This window comes from Megalops cyprinoides, chromosome 12 (assembly GCF_013368585.1).
Source record: "Megalops cyprinoides isolate fMegCyp1 chromosome 12, fMegCyp1.pri, whole genome shotgun sequence".
Lineage (NCBI taxonomy): Eukaryota > Metazoa > Chordata > Actinopteri > Elopiformes > Megalopidae > Megalops > Megalops cyprinoides.
This window is the reverse complement of record NC_050594.1, coordinates 26,137,386-26,151,155: the sequence shown is the minus strand read 5'-3', so window position 1 is coordinate 26,151,155 and position 13,770 is coordinate 26,137,386. Positions and strand designations below refer to the sequence as shown.

The 13,770-nt window shown below is 42.3% G+C and overlaps 1 protein-coding gene across 1 annotated transcript in view; it reads left to right on the top strand.

The window, feature by feature from the left end:
* The first annotated feature begins 376 nt into the window (after positions 1 to 376).
* Positions 377 to 13,770, top strand: part of rtn1a (reticulon 1a) — a 56,831-nt gene continuing 43,437 nt past the window's right edge. The window contains exon 1 of the mRNA XM_036541627.1: positions 377 to 845. Within this exon, the coding sequence (XP_036397520.1) occupies positions 617 to 845 (229 nt within the window). The 5' untranslated portion in view covers positions 377 to 616. The remainder of the gene's footprint in view (positions 846 to 13,770) is intronic.

Here is a 13,770-nt window from a genome sequence, read left to right as displayed (position 1 = left end):
TTTAAATATCATTTAACTTCCTTATTAAATATCTACAAAATACAACTCAAATTTAATATGTAATATAAACTAGTGTCCAGAATAAGATGACAGATCAACTGAATACACTTTTTCTTCTTGGTGAATATGAGGCATTCCTGTTCCTTATTTACTATCGAAGCTATGCTGAAATAAATAAATGACTGTGTTTGTGTAAATATTGACATATAGGCTCAGTTGCGCTTTAGACAAATAATACAATTTGCAACATTTGACCAGTTTAAATATTATTATCTTGTCTCCATTGGGTAGTGAATCCTACTACAAACGGTTAACAGAATGTTACTTTCCGTCCCAAATCCTTGCCTACCATAAGCCACACAGATAGAATGACGTCACCATCGAAACATTGAACTAAACAAGCCATTTTCACATGCGTATTCCTCTACCCGCCGGAGTGCATAGCCTTGGCAAGACGTTTCATAACAGTAACTTAGAATTGAATTCGTGGAGCCAGCAGTGTTTTTTGTGGGATTTTATTTTTCATTCCTTTGAAAAAACCTCTTTGTTCAGGGTCTTGTCAGCTAGATTGCTAGCTCGCTAGCTATCTCTTTGAGCTACCGAATCCTCAACTAGCATGTCCGTGAAACCCAGTGAGGAGCCAGGTTCGGAGGCGAGCTGGTTTGGGGAGGATTTTGAGAAGATAGATCGCTTCGGGAGCACGGTACCCCGGTTCAACGATCGGAGAGATGAATTACTGGAAAAAAACTGGGAGGATGAGACCACCGAACAGAAACAACAATGCCTCTATGAACCGGAGAGCAATCGGCAACGGCCCCTTGTTGCCATGGAAACTGCATCTACAGGTAAAGCAGGATGGCTTATACTGCCAAATAAAATACTCCTGACAGGTGGCTAAGTTATAACATAAGCTACCTACCGATGGTGTATAACGACGTGTTGTCCTAGGGATACATAGCTATGAACACAAAGTAGCATCCTGTGCTTTTATTGCCAGTACCAGCTAACTGGGTAACTAGTTAGTCTGCATTAGTGTAGCTAACGTTAGCTACCCCATTTGGCGCTTGCGTTTTCAGAAATTGAATAAAGTTGGATGGCATGCTAGTTTGGAATGTAACCAATTTTCAGTCAAACAAACTTACAACCGCCGTCACTGCTATCGCTCCGGTGTCTAATATGAGTTATGTGTGTATCATGCTCTCTTCTTACTTAGCTAACTTAACGTTAGTTCTGTAGTTAATAAAACTCACAATACTTAACTAGCTAGCTTACTTACTGATCAAGGTTGAGTTATATTGTAGCTAGCTGTTGCAGTTGTGAGGTTAACTTGCCACGTTAACATAGCTAGCTGCAGCAGAACTGGATGTCCAGCCTCTTCACCTTAATTCTATCGCACATTAGCTACCTAGTAACCAAATAGAAAGCTCGATCTAGTTAGCTGATATGAACTAGCAAGCTAAGGTAAATCTTGTGGTGCCACTGTCCCAGTGTTAGGTTGCAAGATACGATACAAGATGATTGTGTGCTGATGTGAATGTTTCTCCCGAAAACATTACAGTACATGTAATGATTCTTAGTACAGTTGAAGGTACTAGTGCTACTTTATCACATTGTTTAAAACTAAACTGCTACCTAGTTAACGTTAGAAATCTTGCTAGCCAGAGAGTATAGTTAATATTAATATTAATAATATAATAATAATAATATTAATATCTAATTAACTATCTAGTTAACGTAAACGTTAGTGACATTTCGATAACTGACCTGGTATACCGAAATTTCCTGTTGAGAGTCGCTCCCTTGCAAAATGTGGACATGTTTATTTTGACACATTTACAGAATTAATTGCGAGCAAAATCCACAAATGCTAATCATGAAAGATGCAATTACGTGACATACATCAAGCTGAATTTGCATTAGCGTTTTTTATTATTATTATTTAGGATGGCCTTGTTGCCGATGGAAATGTGCTGTAAATTCAGTTTTTCCCCTGTGAGTTCAGAATAACTTTTTGAAGAAATCGTTGTATTCGTAGTTTTTCATCCAATTTCTTTTTGTTAATGAGTGAGCAAAAACGATGAAGATAATAGTTTCTCTTTGTTATAAGGTGTTAAACACACCTTATGTAAATATACTTCATAATAATTGGACAGCGCCCGTAGGACGAGTGTGATCAGTAATTAGTGTTGATCTGACGCCATAATCGAGTATTGAACACCCATGAAACAAATAGCTTAAACATATTTCAGATGGAAAGTTTGACACACTGTAGAGTGTAATCGTGTGTTATTTATGTCGCTGAATGGGGTTGTCAGTCAATGCCACTGCAGAGAACGCCTCTTTTCTTGTTCATAGACAACCGCGAGAAACGCGAGCTCTTTAAAGTGCATTAGCCTAACAGTTAAATAATTTATCTTACTGAATCTTTCAGTCGAACCGTTCTGGAAAGCAGGGTAAGATTCCTTATCGTACTGTGATGATGGAAAACATAGCCTGGAAGCAACGTATACAATAGCAGTCACTCTCTGGCACAAACACTCAGCTCAAAGGTGGAGAATAAATGCTTAAGTTTACGTAAGTGGGTCACAGTTGGCATTTTTTGAGTGAAGAGTGGCGTGCAGAGGGGGGATGGGGGCTGTTGGATGCTCAGTGGGTCGAAGGACAAAGGGCACGTGATTGTGCTCCTTCACATCTGAGGCTGATTAGGGTGTTTGGCTGGAGAAAAAGGAGCAGGTTATTTTCCTGTCAACGTTTCTCCTCTTTATGTTGAGCTTTACAATGGACTTCAGCTGAGGTGTGTATTAGTTCTACCTACTTGTTTTTTGCTAAACCACCAGTCTTCCTCAGTCATGTTTTCAGAATGGCATAATCCCCGACACAGCCAATGGGGGTCCCATTGACTTCACAGAAACAAAACGTAAAGCAAAGAGAAGACATTTCGAAGTTAAATAGGAAAACTGATCAGCACCCCCATTCACCATGCAAGGTGTCACAACGGTTGTACTATGCTCATATTCAGCAGGTAGTTCAGCATTCTGTACAACAGATGACATGAAAGTAATTTAGAAAATTTTGAAAAAACAATGCACATACATTTCCCACAGATCTCACAGGGCATTTACATAATGCAAAACAGTTTAGCTTGACTGTAAGTTTGCCTGCTTCATGTGCCAGTGAAAAGTTACAAAAATGTCAGTGGAAGTCTCAGTAGAGAAATATCACAAAAGATATATTATTTGATTAATAGCATATGAAATGGTTTAAGATGTGAAATTCTGCCTGGTGAATATCTCAGTTGAAGGAATGTTGGCCGTATGCAGAACTTAAATGAAATCTAAGTATGTTATGCCAAAGCGGGTCTGATTTCACAATGACATTTAGTTTCCCATGGAGGTTTTTAGCTGACTCTGCTTCTGATATAAATGAATGTTTGACATGTTTTTATTGACAAAAATGAAAGTATTGTTCAGGCTTTTTTAGCCAGACATAAATAGATAAAACCATTTATGTGCCTCTTGGAAAAATATCATTTCTTGTGTGGCCACACATTTTCTGGCTTTTATTTGTGGCTGTTTAGATGCCTCTTATCTGAATTAAATGATGTTTTGTCAGCTTTGTTCATGTTGCATTTACCCCAATGCTTTAAACAAACAAGCTGTTATTTTTTAAGATGAACTTCTTGCCTTGTATTCTTGAAATCTGTCTAGTCAATCTGTCAAAATAGTGAGAACCTGATATACCTTTGAGAAAAACTGTCTTCTAATAGAAGTGTTGGTACTTTAATAGAGATGTTCTAAATTAAACTCACCGGCATTTTTTAATGGAATAGAAGTGAAGGAGGCTTCACAAATGCAATTATAAAGGTTAATTATCTGGTCAGTTGTACGTGTATGTCCCTGTGTTCCTCACAGTTCAGACCTTTAAATTGCTGCAAAGGGATTACTAAACTGTTGTGGGGAAAGTTTTATGAAAGTGTTTTTTGGAATGTTATCATTGACCAGTCTGCAGTGAAGACATACTGTACTGTAGATATATGACATGTGTTTTAACTCACATCAAGAATTGCTCACAAAGCAAAGATTATCTATCTGTCAAAGAGTATCAAAGAGTATCTCTGTCAAAGAGTATCTCTCACTGTTTACCGATTGCCTCTAGATGTGCCTGTAAGTGTGCGTTTGGTGAATTTCCTCATTCAGTCCTAATTCGGTTACTGTTGTGTTTGCAGACAGCTCATGCTGCCCATTGTGTTTTGGCCGCTTGCCTCCTGTCTGACCAGTGTCAGACAGGTGTTTGTCACTCCTGACCAGCTCTACTTGGGGTTCTTCCCTGGAGCTTTTCACACCTGCGGTGTGATGACTTGGAAAGAGCATGAACTAGGCTAACTTTGCAGGAGCCACACTCATTTTATATGTATGCTGTGTCTCCAAGGGTCTATCTAACCATGCTCAAAGACAACAAGGTTGCACTGCGATATACCTGAATACCAATATTTGAAAACCTGAGCTCTGTTCTCAGGATGGGCTATCAGACCAATCTAATAAAATAAGATATGCGCTCAGAGCTACCTACATTAAAATTGATCAAAAGAAGCTACCACCAAAGATAAGAGAAATAATCTTCAGGAAAAATAACTTTCTCACTAACAATCAGAGACAGTTGACTGTTTGTGCATCTGAGGGTGTAGTCACACTAGGCGATCCGTACTGTGCCCGAGCACGTTTGACCTCAAAAGTCTAGTTTGTTTGATTAGTGTGATCGCTCCGTGCCCGGGCCCGGGCCCGTTTGAAGAGGTGAGCTTGGGCACGGTTCATTTGGACTCGGGCACAGTACGTATCTAGTGTGATTGCTAACCATGCCCAAGCATGGAACTCAAACAGCATGATTCACTGAAAACCGTTGCGTTGCATAATCAATAAATCTACTATAAGGCATGTGAGAGGGCTGTGTGTTACCGTGCTTAACACAGAAAGTCGCATCGTGATGACGTAAGCGTGCTCGGGCCCGGAACATTAAGTGCAATGTGAGCGCAGGCCAGCGGGGGAGTGGGGAGGGGGGGTAATCGTGCTCAGGCACGGTACAAGGCAACCGGGCCTAGTGTGAGTACGCCCTAAAACAACATACTGTTAATGGTCATTCAGTTGAGATATAATGTCACAATTCTATCAGCATTATCAAAGCGTGGCATCTTCATTATTTGAAAATGAATGAAAACAGTGCCTTGGTATCAAAATTGCCACTAGTGCACACAGTTACCTGTTTTAATGAACTTTATGCTACATCAGCAGTAAACATTTAAAATGTTATTTTCATGAAAATGTGCCGCATTTGTTATAGTGTCACTAAATTCATGTACAGTATACTGAAAGATGCATTGAGTCTTTCAGTACTAGAGTCAACACACAGAACCATTTGCTCAGGAGAGTAGGTCAAAATTACAGGTGCAGATAACAAAAAACACACAGCACATGTGCACATTGTGTTAGTAGCCCATCCTGAAGGGTAGCTCAGATTTTCAGAAGATCAGCATTGAGAGGAATCTCAATAGCGCCCCCTTAGGCCACAGAGGACCCATAACTCCAAAACTCCCCTCAGACTGACTTCCAAACACTTCAAGTTGATTAGCAGATTCCCGCTATCTTCGTTTGAATGGGTGAACCCATTAACTGTGTGCCTGGGAATCACCCAGCTTTCTGCGTAGCATAATTCACACTTCTTTAGCGGGCCCCTTACACTTTGAAGTGCAGTGAAATTCCCAGGTATTCATCTGACAGATGCGCCGGCACGTGATGTCTGTGCACGAGGCACATGCCACATTCACTGGTGAATTTAATGGGGTTTGCCAGCAGGAGAAAAAGAAAGGGTTGCAGTCGCCGTTAAATCCCACAGAAAAAGAGGAGTTTACACGCTGCTTCCTGTGAGCTTCAAAATGAATCATACTGACGGTGGCTGAGGCAAATTGGCAAGAACATACAGCACAAACGAGTTTGTACACTGCTCTGAAAACAAGCACATTCTTGACTTAGCCTACTCTGAAAGAATACTCTATGCTTGTTTTTCCCCTTCCAGAATATGACAAATTACACAGGTCTGGCAATTTCTGTGTAAAATGTACCAATCCATTAAATACTTGGGAAGGTCGTCTTGTGACAGCAGCGTGGGCAGTTCCACATCTCATAGACACAGGTTTTATCTGCTACATTTGATGCGAAAGGGACTCGAGAGCAAGAAGGAGGATATTTCACTTCTCTCTAGGCCTATGCTGTTTTGAATGGCAGAGTTGTCAGTGACAGGAACGTCTGTCCCTCGTGGATTAAAGTACTGCTGTGTTCATTGAAGTGTAAAGTAAAGTATGATTTATCATGATGGCAGGAAATGTGGTGCGCATGATTTTTCCAAAGGAACATCGGTGTAGCAATAACCCTCTTTGATGAAGACACATTTATTGCATGTGAGTGTGGCTTTTCTTTTGTTCAGACATATGGAGGTTGTTCGCTCACAACATTTTTTATGATAGACTATTTGTGATTCTTTTGTCAATATAGTAAGATCCTGTCCCTTAATAAGATCCCCGCCGCTGAAATGATTATAAAAGGTTTTTGAGGCAGCAGCCCATATTTCTTTTTTGTTGTATGTCCATATAATTTCCTCAAGACTGCATGTGTGATTTAGAATACTTGTTTCCTGCCTTGGCCCGGCTGTCTGGATGAGATCAGTATGCAGATAGTGAAGAGACACAGTGGTATGTACACTCCCTAGCAGCCGCCACGCAGAGGAACCAATGTACACAGAACATATAACGCCTAGGCTTGTAAACCCATCCCCCTAACAATGCTGTCAACAGCGTCAATCTGACTCCCGTGTTGACTGTGCTGTGATAACGCGGCAGTTAACAGGCTGTCTGACCGATTCAGATTGAGAGGCAGGTGAATGGACGCTCAGTGCAGGGTTTCAAGACAAAGAGGAGACTAAATAAGAAGATTATGAGCACGGCTTCCTGTGGTGGTGTGCTCAGTTCTTCACCGCACGTTCTGTCTCTGTGCTCTTGCCCACACAGCGCCTCCTATCTAGTGGGCTTACGCAACAGCTTTGTGCTAAAAATACTTAACCTGCACGTGCATGCCGATCACCTGTTTCGCATAGGATTGTGTTTTTTGCAATCCGACCATATAAGGCCTGGGTCAGGCAAGGTTCAACCAAAAACAGGTGAATATGCACAGACTGCAAGAACATGTAAAAAGACACAGATTTGGTCACACAATATTCCACACTGCTAAGGGGGAACATGCAGTTTCTGCTTTTTGACGTACTATGTGTAAGGGTCAGTACCAGCTTAGTACAATGTGTCAAACCTTCTATTTCACCAATCATGCCAAATACCGCTGGCACTGTTATCACTGTTTGGAAAGGATGTGCTGTACGTAGTTGTTACTTGATGAAGGGGTAAGGCAGACAGGGCTCCTTAAAATGCAGCCACGTAGTCTTATCGACCGCTGCCTGGTGCTCAGTGAGCCTTCAGCTCTAGTCCTTGGGCTATATTTATATGTTGTTTTGGCAGCGTCTCCTGATGTAGATCTCCATCCGCTGCTCATTAAATAAACATTGATATGTTACAGCATTATAGCGGTGCATCATCAGGCCTCACACACCGGCCATGCTGTTCCGTTCTGCAGCTTCAGGATGCCTGGCTGTCCCTCTCCTTTGTAGCCGGATGTACCAGGCGCATCCTCTCTTCTGGCCCCAGTGAAGTGGAATAAGGTCCCAGGTGTGGTCAGAGTGGCAGAGTCAGTGGCTGGTTATCTTATGTCACAGACTGAGGAACTGTTTCTCCAGACTTGACCTTGGCCCATGTACATTTGGCATGAGCTCCCTTTCCCCTTTTGTGTAATTGTACTGTATGTTCATGTTTTACTGCAGGGACTGTTGTGGTACTGTGTGGTTGTATACTTGGCTTCCCTTGTCTAGTCAGTTTGCACAAGTTAACTTATGGTAGTGCTTGAATAGTGTTGTGCTCACAATCACCGGTCTGGGGGTGTTGTTAGCCTGGTCTGACACTGTTGCTCATTCAACTCAAATGGATATACTTAAGCTCTATTGTGCTGGAAGTCGCTCTGTTTAAGAGCATCTGCTGAATGAATGTAATACAATGTAATGTTGTAACCTTTCTGTTAGGCACTGTAGTAGTACTATAGAGTGTCTTGTATTCAACCCCTGTGCTGAAGCATATATGCACTGGCTGCTCCAGGACTGTTAGGCTGATGCACGTTTAAACCTTGTCAGCATTATCATATAGTCTTTCATTCCACTGTATCCGATGCACTTTGTACTCGTATCTTGTTTGCCCCTGTGGATGAGAGCACCTGCTGAATGATGAAATGCAAATATAGATGTCACGATGGTATCATCGACAGTCATACTTCAGAATAAGTCACGATGTCTTCATCTTGTAAGCCTCCACTATGGCCTCGTCACAGAGCGAACAGGAGCTCGCGTTTGCCCGTGCTGTGTCATTTGTGGCTCCCTTGTGGTAGGCCCGGCCCCTTGAGAGAGAGGCCGTGTAGGCCGAGTCCTCTAGCAGTGTTTTTCCACAGTGACGCTGCCGCCCGCGCTCGCGCCCTCAGCTCGGGGCCCTGCGGGGCACGCAAGGGCCGCCTCGGCGAGCGCCGCAGGTAATCCCCTCGTACCTGTCCCCGCAGATTACCGTCCGCGCACAGCTGCGCAACAGCGGCCTCCGCGCCCCCGTCTGCAAGCGGCGTTCCTCGATAATGCTTGTGCAGCTGTTTTGAGCGCGGAGAGAGACAGGGTGTGCCGTTCATCTGGAACGCAGCAAGAGCCTCGTGCTCTCGCTATTCATTCACGTCTCCGCTGAAATATTCATAAGCTCGCGTTCGAAATTCCTCTCTTTGCCTTTTTTCCCTGCTCAGGGACTTGTTCACTCTCCACAAGCCATTCCAGCTCTGTCAATATGTTACTTAAGCTGGCAAGGATAGGAGCCTCGTACTTAAAATGCAGATATGCATCTTAAATTAAAGAAGACTGCCGATTTAGAAGCACTTCGAGGTGCATTCTGTTTATGAAAAATGCTATAAAAAATAAAGATATCATCATTTTATTATTCTTATTCTTATTATTCTTATTCTTATTTTTCTTCTTCTTTTTATTATTATTATTGTGTTTACAAAGACCTTGCAGCGGATGTGGAATTCCACTGCCTGGGATACATGATTATCATGTTACACATAATGTACCAAGGCACAAAAATTGGCTACACCACCTGCTTGGCTTTCATATCTACATCAGTACAGCCCTGAGATGGCCTCTCCTGTGCTCTGTTAGTGTGCTGTACTGTCTCAGTGGGCTGAGCTGCTGCTCTGGATGTCTGTGGATGGCCCTGGGTGGCCTTCTCTAGCAAAGCATTCTCTCTACAGCCACATCAGCTGAATCCCTGAATTTTTAACGCTGTTCAGGGAAATGACTGGGGATGATATTCACAAGAATATAATGGAGCATAGCTTCTTCAGTGTGAAAGGGGCATCATTTATTATGGCGTCTGTCTCAACTCACCATTTATTTGTTTCATAGTGACTTTGAAATTAAGCCAAAAATCTTGCAAAAAGGCCCTGGTTGGGCCTTTTCAAATTTGCTGCTCATGATGCGCAAGCCCCAGTCCATTTCAGTATAGGTGGAAATATACCAACATCCTACCTTGGGCCATGAAGGTGAAATATTTTTAACAAGCTGAAGTGGACTTCTATAAAATAAAGATTATTGGACTGCATGAAAACTCTCTTCAGAGGGACTTAGATCTGCTGTTATACAATTACCTCTGAACCTATTGGAAAAAAGTTCCTCTGACTGTAGGATCAGTTCACTGCTTCTCATCGCCGGTTGACGTTTCGCCTTCCTTATTGGAGCTAGTGAAATTAGTCTCGTCTCCTTGGGTAACCGGGATAGCAGAACAAAGGCTTCAGGCAGTCCTTACAGCAGTGTGGACAGTGTATGTCATTTTCACAGAGGTTCACTGGCACGGGGCATTCTGGCAGCCTGCTTTGTTGTCTTTGATCAGAGCACCCAGGGGTTCACATAGTTTCACCAGAAATAAAAAGCGCTTTATGAGCTGCATGTCAGACACAAACTAAAGTCTCTTGATAATGTGGTTATGTGCATAGAGGCAATTTTTTTCCCTTATACACGTTTATGTAGTACGCAGTTGTTTTTACATTTAGTTATTTTTTTGAAATTTATTCTGTAAGTACTGATTTAAATAATTTCAGGTGGTCTTTGTCGGGTTTTGCTTGTGTTTACAGTTTCTGAATTTTTAAGCGTGTTAATGTAACATGAAAAATACATAATTAAATATTAAATAAATTAAATAAATTTTCGTATGTAAAGAAAATAAATTAACTTTTGTAGGGCATTACATTACGATGTTATGTGTCAGATTTTTTGTAGCTCAACAAATGGCGAAGGCAAGTCAATATTAAGAAAACCAGACAGAAAAGCACAGTATATCCTTAAAAGCATGAAATGGAAAAACCAAACCTATCTTTGAAAATGACCACAGCTTCCCTGATAAAATGTTAGCGATAAGATTCAGCCCATTCGCAACCCAAGTAACATTCACACTGCAATCTCAAAAATGCTCCAAAGCAAAGAATGGCTTTTTTCCCAACTGCTCAAGGCATCCACATTAAATAATAGGTCTGAGTGAGAGCTCAGTATCCCTTCCTTTAAGATGCCCTTTTTACTGACTGTTTCTGCTGTCAGATGTCAGTGTAATATTTAGTGTGTCCTGTAGCATCCCCCCCTCACTGGTTGTGGTTGCCAGCACATACGTTTTTCCAGCGACCTTGTGGAGGCTCCCCTGGAGCACCTTACACTGAGGGGCAGTGATGTTATTGATGACTGAATGCCACATGTGCTGCATAATTATAAACCCCCTCCACTGCAGCTCAGGGCTTCACAGAACTGAAGGGCCATTCCCAGCAGGTAAGGGAACAGGAAAGTGTATTTATTGCTTCTGAAAGACACTGCTGTATATCCCAGGGTCCGCACCGGAAAGGCTGTCGAGCTGTAAAGAATGAAGTACACAGACATCCACTCTTCATTGTTGTTATTAAGCTTGCTGTTCCCTTTGGAATGCTGAACTAGGGTCTCCTGGTAGTTTTCTCTTTTGAATGCTTTAATTGTCCATTGTTCCTATTTGCGCAATCTTTAAAGTGATACGTCTGTGAGGTAAAAACTTAAGAATGATTTTTGTGTATTTACCTTTGTCATAGACTGATGAAAGGTGCTAAAGTAAAACAGATATCCTGCAGATCAGTGCAATAAGCATACGTCGTCAATTAACACAAAGTGATTTGTAAATCAAGATTTATTATGTGTGGTTTGCTCTAATCTGGAGTGACAGACTGGAATACAGGCAACAAGAAAAGTTCCTTTTCTTATCTGGGAAGTTACATTAGCCTTCATAACCTAATTCACGCTGATGGAATCTTTGTGATCTATGTGATACCTTACAGCAGTGTTTCTCAACCCTCTCCTGGAGGACCCCCTGCCCTGCATGTTTTAGATCTCTCCCTGCTCCAACACAGCTGATTCAAATGATCAACTCGTTATGAACTCCTGAAGCTGCTTAATAACAAACTGATGATTTGAATCAGCTGTGTTGGAGCAGGGAGAGATCTAAAACGTGCAGGGCAGGGGGTCCTCCAGGAGAGGGTTGAGAAACACTGCCTTACAGTGATTAATACAGTGATTCCATTTTCTTTTCATCAGCAGATGAAATTTTGTAATATTCTCTCACAGAAATTAAATTTCCACATAGCTCCATTTTCTACATTTTGGCTTAAGATGTAATTTCATTTCTTAAGTGATGGGAAATGCGATTCACTTTCCCCGAAGAAATGTTCATGAATTGTAAAAATTTTAAACCCAACATTTAGTATATATGCGTATCCAGAATATCTAGCCAGTTTTTAGACCAGCACAAAGTCCAGTATTTCCCCATCCATTTTGGAAGCAATACTTGAGATGTGCTGTGATGCAGAAGGTCGGTTATGAAAGTGTTAGCTGTGTGGTGAAGTGTACAGTTAACAAACATGCACATGTCCTTTGACCCATTATTTAAACTTCACCCAGTGTATGACAGAGCCATTTTGTCATTGTTAAACTGAACTGAACTGAATTCATGCTCGTAGAGTTTTGCCTGTTTTTGCTCTTCTGTAGAGAAACAAGATTTTACACTCACAATGGGAGACAGAGAAATGTGTGAAGATGCAAGCAGACAGATTGCCGAGATGTGCTTGCTGAAGAATGCTTTCAGACTGCAAACGGCAGCAATCGCTCTGTGGATAACTGTAGAAAAAGTGAAGGGTAAACCAGGCTGCCCCAATCCATGCCTGGTGTGACTTGCTGAGAATTAATCTGCCATGACATGGTGGGCACACTGTGGTCTTAAGACAGAGTGCTGTACACATGTGAGAGCAGAGAGCTGTGAGAGGAAGAAAGAAAGGATGCTGCTGTAGCAGGTCCCAGGGCCCTCATTTTTCTGCCCCCCCCCCCCCCCCCCACGACAGTCTGGAGAGTCTTTTTCATAGACATTGATCACTGACTGTTATAAACAGCCGAGCTCTGCTATTGTCAGCACAGTACTCAATAGCTCTGTACGCCTGAAGTGTATATCATTAAGGTGTCTCAGCTTTGCCCTCACTCAGAAAGAATGTTCCCTTCAGTTCCTGAAGCTGTGTGCCGTTCCAGTACTCCTCATGCTAACAGCGATTTTGGAAGTGTACACGTCACCCCTCACAGATGCTGCCCACAGTTGCAAGCATTTTCAACTTGAGCGATAATACGTGTGGTGTTGCTTTAGGGACATATTGTATCTAGAATGCTAATTAATCATGTTGAGTAGGACTGTGCTGACAGCCCTCTGGCTCAGCTGAAGAAACCCTGTGCCTTTCAGGAGTTAAAACTTTTATTCTAATAGAAAAATGTAGAAAAAACAGTTTATCCTGGTTGCCTTCCCACTGAAAGCATCTCAGCAGGGTTGAGTTAAATCAACACTGGGAGGCATGGGATGTTCTATTTAATTTCTGCTGCAGTCGCACAGAGTGAGACAGTGCAGGAGACGAGCTGTGGACTAGGGGAGACAACACTCACAACCCCTGCCCTGTGCGGCTGTGAAAGTATGGCAGTTATAGTCTGAGTGAATACAAGTCTATCCCTGGGTGGCGGAGCTTAATTTTTGGTCAGCTGGGTCACGGTCTGACTGTCAGTCTTGCTATCAACAGCAAAGGGCAGGCTTTCCCCTCATTAAACACTTGAGTGCACTGCTTCTAAGCCAGTGATTCTCTATAACAGAGGTTTTGCTGGCAAAAATAACTTGCAGAAAGGTTTCTGATGAAGCTGGAGTAGTGGGCCCACGGTGCACCGTGCACTGTGCACCCACAGCCTCCCAGCGTTCCAGAGGAGTCGCTCTCTCCTCCCCAGGACTGCTGACTTCAACTCCGCTTATTGAATTAGAGTAGTAGTGTTAAAAAACTCACCTCATATCATTTCCACAGAGTAAAAGCTTATTGATCCTTCCTGCATCCAGACAACTTGTAACGCTAAGAAATGAAATATCAGCCGTGATGCTTTTCTAGTCTTGTGCCCTTCTAGAGTGTTAGAGGCGGTGCTAAGAGACGAGGATGACTCCGGTTCAGCAGCTTTTTTCAAGTGGAACTCATGTTGCCTCGGGTTTCTTGACTCCCATTTCATAACATGATGAGT